Here is a 2,277-nt window from a genome sequence, read left to right as displayed (position 1 = left end):
TGTTATTAAAAGGAGGTGTTTACACTTTAGAGTGAGTGAGTCCAAATCAAGTTTGGCGTTACGAAGCCTTTTCAAGTTTGAAGTTACTTAACTAGTTGTGAGAGATTGCTGTTGGTGGGCCGTTGGATTTGCATTGCAGAGTTGAGTTGAGTCATGGAAAGTACGTTCATCTCACGACACAAGAAGACTCGTGGGGGGGTGGGGGGTTTCCTTATTTTGTTCATAAGCTTCATGCCTTTCAACGCCCACACCCCTAAACTGTTTCATTTCAAGCAAAACCACCTCATCCTCGTCATTCCATAACGTAAATTAATTTCAAATTCAAACAAAAACTTTCATATTAAAAAAAAGAAAGGAACAGGTAAAAAAAGTCTCCTAATCAGTTACAATGCCTAGCACCTAACGCACTCCAACACATGATAAGAAATGTACACTAAACTCGGGTCCCATCCAAACCGGCTCTAAAACTCTGCGCTAATTTCTTTTCCCCCTACCTAGTTCTTAACTTCTTACCTTTTTTTTTCCCCTAAAAATAAAATTAAATTAAGCATAATAATAATAGTAATATATAATATATAATATAATATATATAATAATGAATCATCAAAAACTGGGAACAACCGGAGGGGCCAAACCGGAGGTATCAACCCCACCACCTATAGTCTCCTTCTTCCGCCGCATCTCCAGAACTTTCCGGTGGTGGTTAGAGTGCAACTCGCTGGAGAACGTTGGGCTGCAAGCGGGTCTATATTCGGGTAAGAGCCGACCCGATTTGTACCGAACCCCGCACGCGTTGCAGAGCGTTTTCGCCCCGAGGGGTCCCGTTCTCCACTGCGGGGTCTTCTGGACGCCGCAATGGCTGCAGCGGCGCGGTGCCTGTGCCGGAAATCCGCCTTCCGGAGAGGCCTTCTTCTTGGGCTTCTTTGGCGGACCGTCGGAGCTAACCTGGTCCATGGTCTGGGACAGGTTTGTGGCGTAAATTAGCAAGGGACTGGAAGGGGAAGAAGAGGTGGAGGAGGTAGCGGTGGCGGTGGTTGAGGAGGAGTCAGTGGTGGCGAAGGAAGGTGAGGCGAGTGGCCAAACCCTGACACCGGTTCGGGTTCGCTTGCTACGCGCCTTGGCAGGAACGGGGGTGTTGAAACAAGGTTGAGGCGGAGCAGGTGGGGTTGAGGTTGGTACGGCGGCGGGGACGATGGGAGGAGAGAATTGAGAGAAGGAATCCTCGACGAAATGAGAGAGCCACTCCAAGTCCGCCACATCATCCTGTCAAAAATACAAATGAATCGTTGGTTCAACAACCAACACAATAAACAATGAGGGAGAGAGGGAAAGTACCGGAAGGTTGAGGTCTGTGGTGGGGAGAGAGGGAAAGGTGTCTTCCACGTCGTTGGTCTGTTGCGGCGAGAGTGACACGCAAGCAGAGTCTTCTCCAACTTTCTTATGCTCTTGTTCTTCTTCTTGTTGCTCTTCTTGTTGGTCTACTTGGGAGAAGTCAAGGAGTTGGTCAACGAAGAAGTCGTCGGAAGGGGCGCCATTTTGAAGTTCTTCCATGAAGGACCTCTGCGGGGATGTGGTATATTTCATACCCATCCCCATCTCTTTTCTAAAACTCGTCTTCAACGCTCCCTCCACCATGCACTCCATTTCCCTTTCTCTTTCTTCCACCTAACAATTACATACATATAACCCTTTTTCAAACACAAACGCGACGGAGAGGGAGAGTGAGAGAGAGAGAGAGAGAAGGAATAGTACCTTAATGAGAAGATGATACGAAGATAGAGGTAGAGTCGATGACGAAGAAGGGAAGGGATGAAATTGAAAGAGAAGAGGATGGGGAGTTTGGTAAAGCATTTAATGGGGGGTGAAAGCGTCTCGATATGGATTATTACTAAAAAGTGCCTCTTTCCTCTCTCTCTCTTCCCACTCCACCACACCCACACCCTTACCCTCACTCTCACTCACCCTCCTCTATGACTACTACTTACTTTTCTTCTACCCCACGTATTTATACATTCAAATACGTTTTTGTATCTTTATACATAATAACTGTACATCTTCATTAAAATAAATAAAAGCTTGCGTACTCATAACCTGAAATTTCGAGCGAGGATTCCCATCTCTGTTTGCTGGCATGAACCGCACCGTATCACCAACGTCCCACCAAATTTCATTGTATTTATATTACCATTTCTAGCTTTGTAATTTTGGGCATAACTCAAAACAAGGTGGGTGATTAATATCGATAATAATAATAATAAATTAATAATACTATAACGT

The 2,277-nt window shown here is 45.5% G+C and overlaps 1 protein-coding gene across 1 annotated transcript; it reads right to left on the bottom strand.

Annotated features, from left to right (window-relative positions):
* Positions 1-320: 320 nt before the first annotated feature.
* On the bottom strand, positions 321-1,971 carry LOC130979369 (GATA transcription factor 5-like). The gene is made up of 3 exons (XM_057902798.1): positions 1,753-1,971; positions 1,336-1,665; positions 321-1,263 (listed from the first exon to the last, which is right to left on the bottom strand). Exons 1-3 carry the CDS (start codon positions 1,849-1,851, stop codon positions 604-606), a joined length of 1,089 nt encoding a protein of 362 aa, XP_057758781.1. The 5' UTR covers positions 1,852-1,971; the 3' UTR covers positions 321-603.
* Between the last annotated feature and the right edge of the window lie 306 nt (positions 1,972-2,277).

This window comes from Arachis stenosperma, chromosome 5 (genome assembly GCF_014773155.1).
Source record: "Arachis stenosperma cultivar V10309 chromosome 5, arast.V10309.gnm1.PFL2, whole genome shotgun sequence".
Classification (NCBI taxonomy): Eukaryota; Viridiplantae; Streptophyta; class Magnoliopsida; order Fabales; family Fabaceae; genus Arachis; species Arachis stenosperma.
Note: the sequence above shows the minus strand (reverse complement) of the source record. Positions and strands in the feature narration are given on the sequence as shown.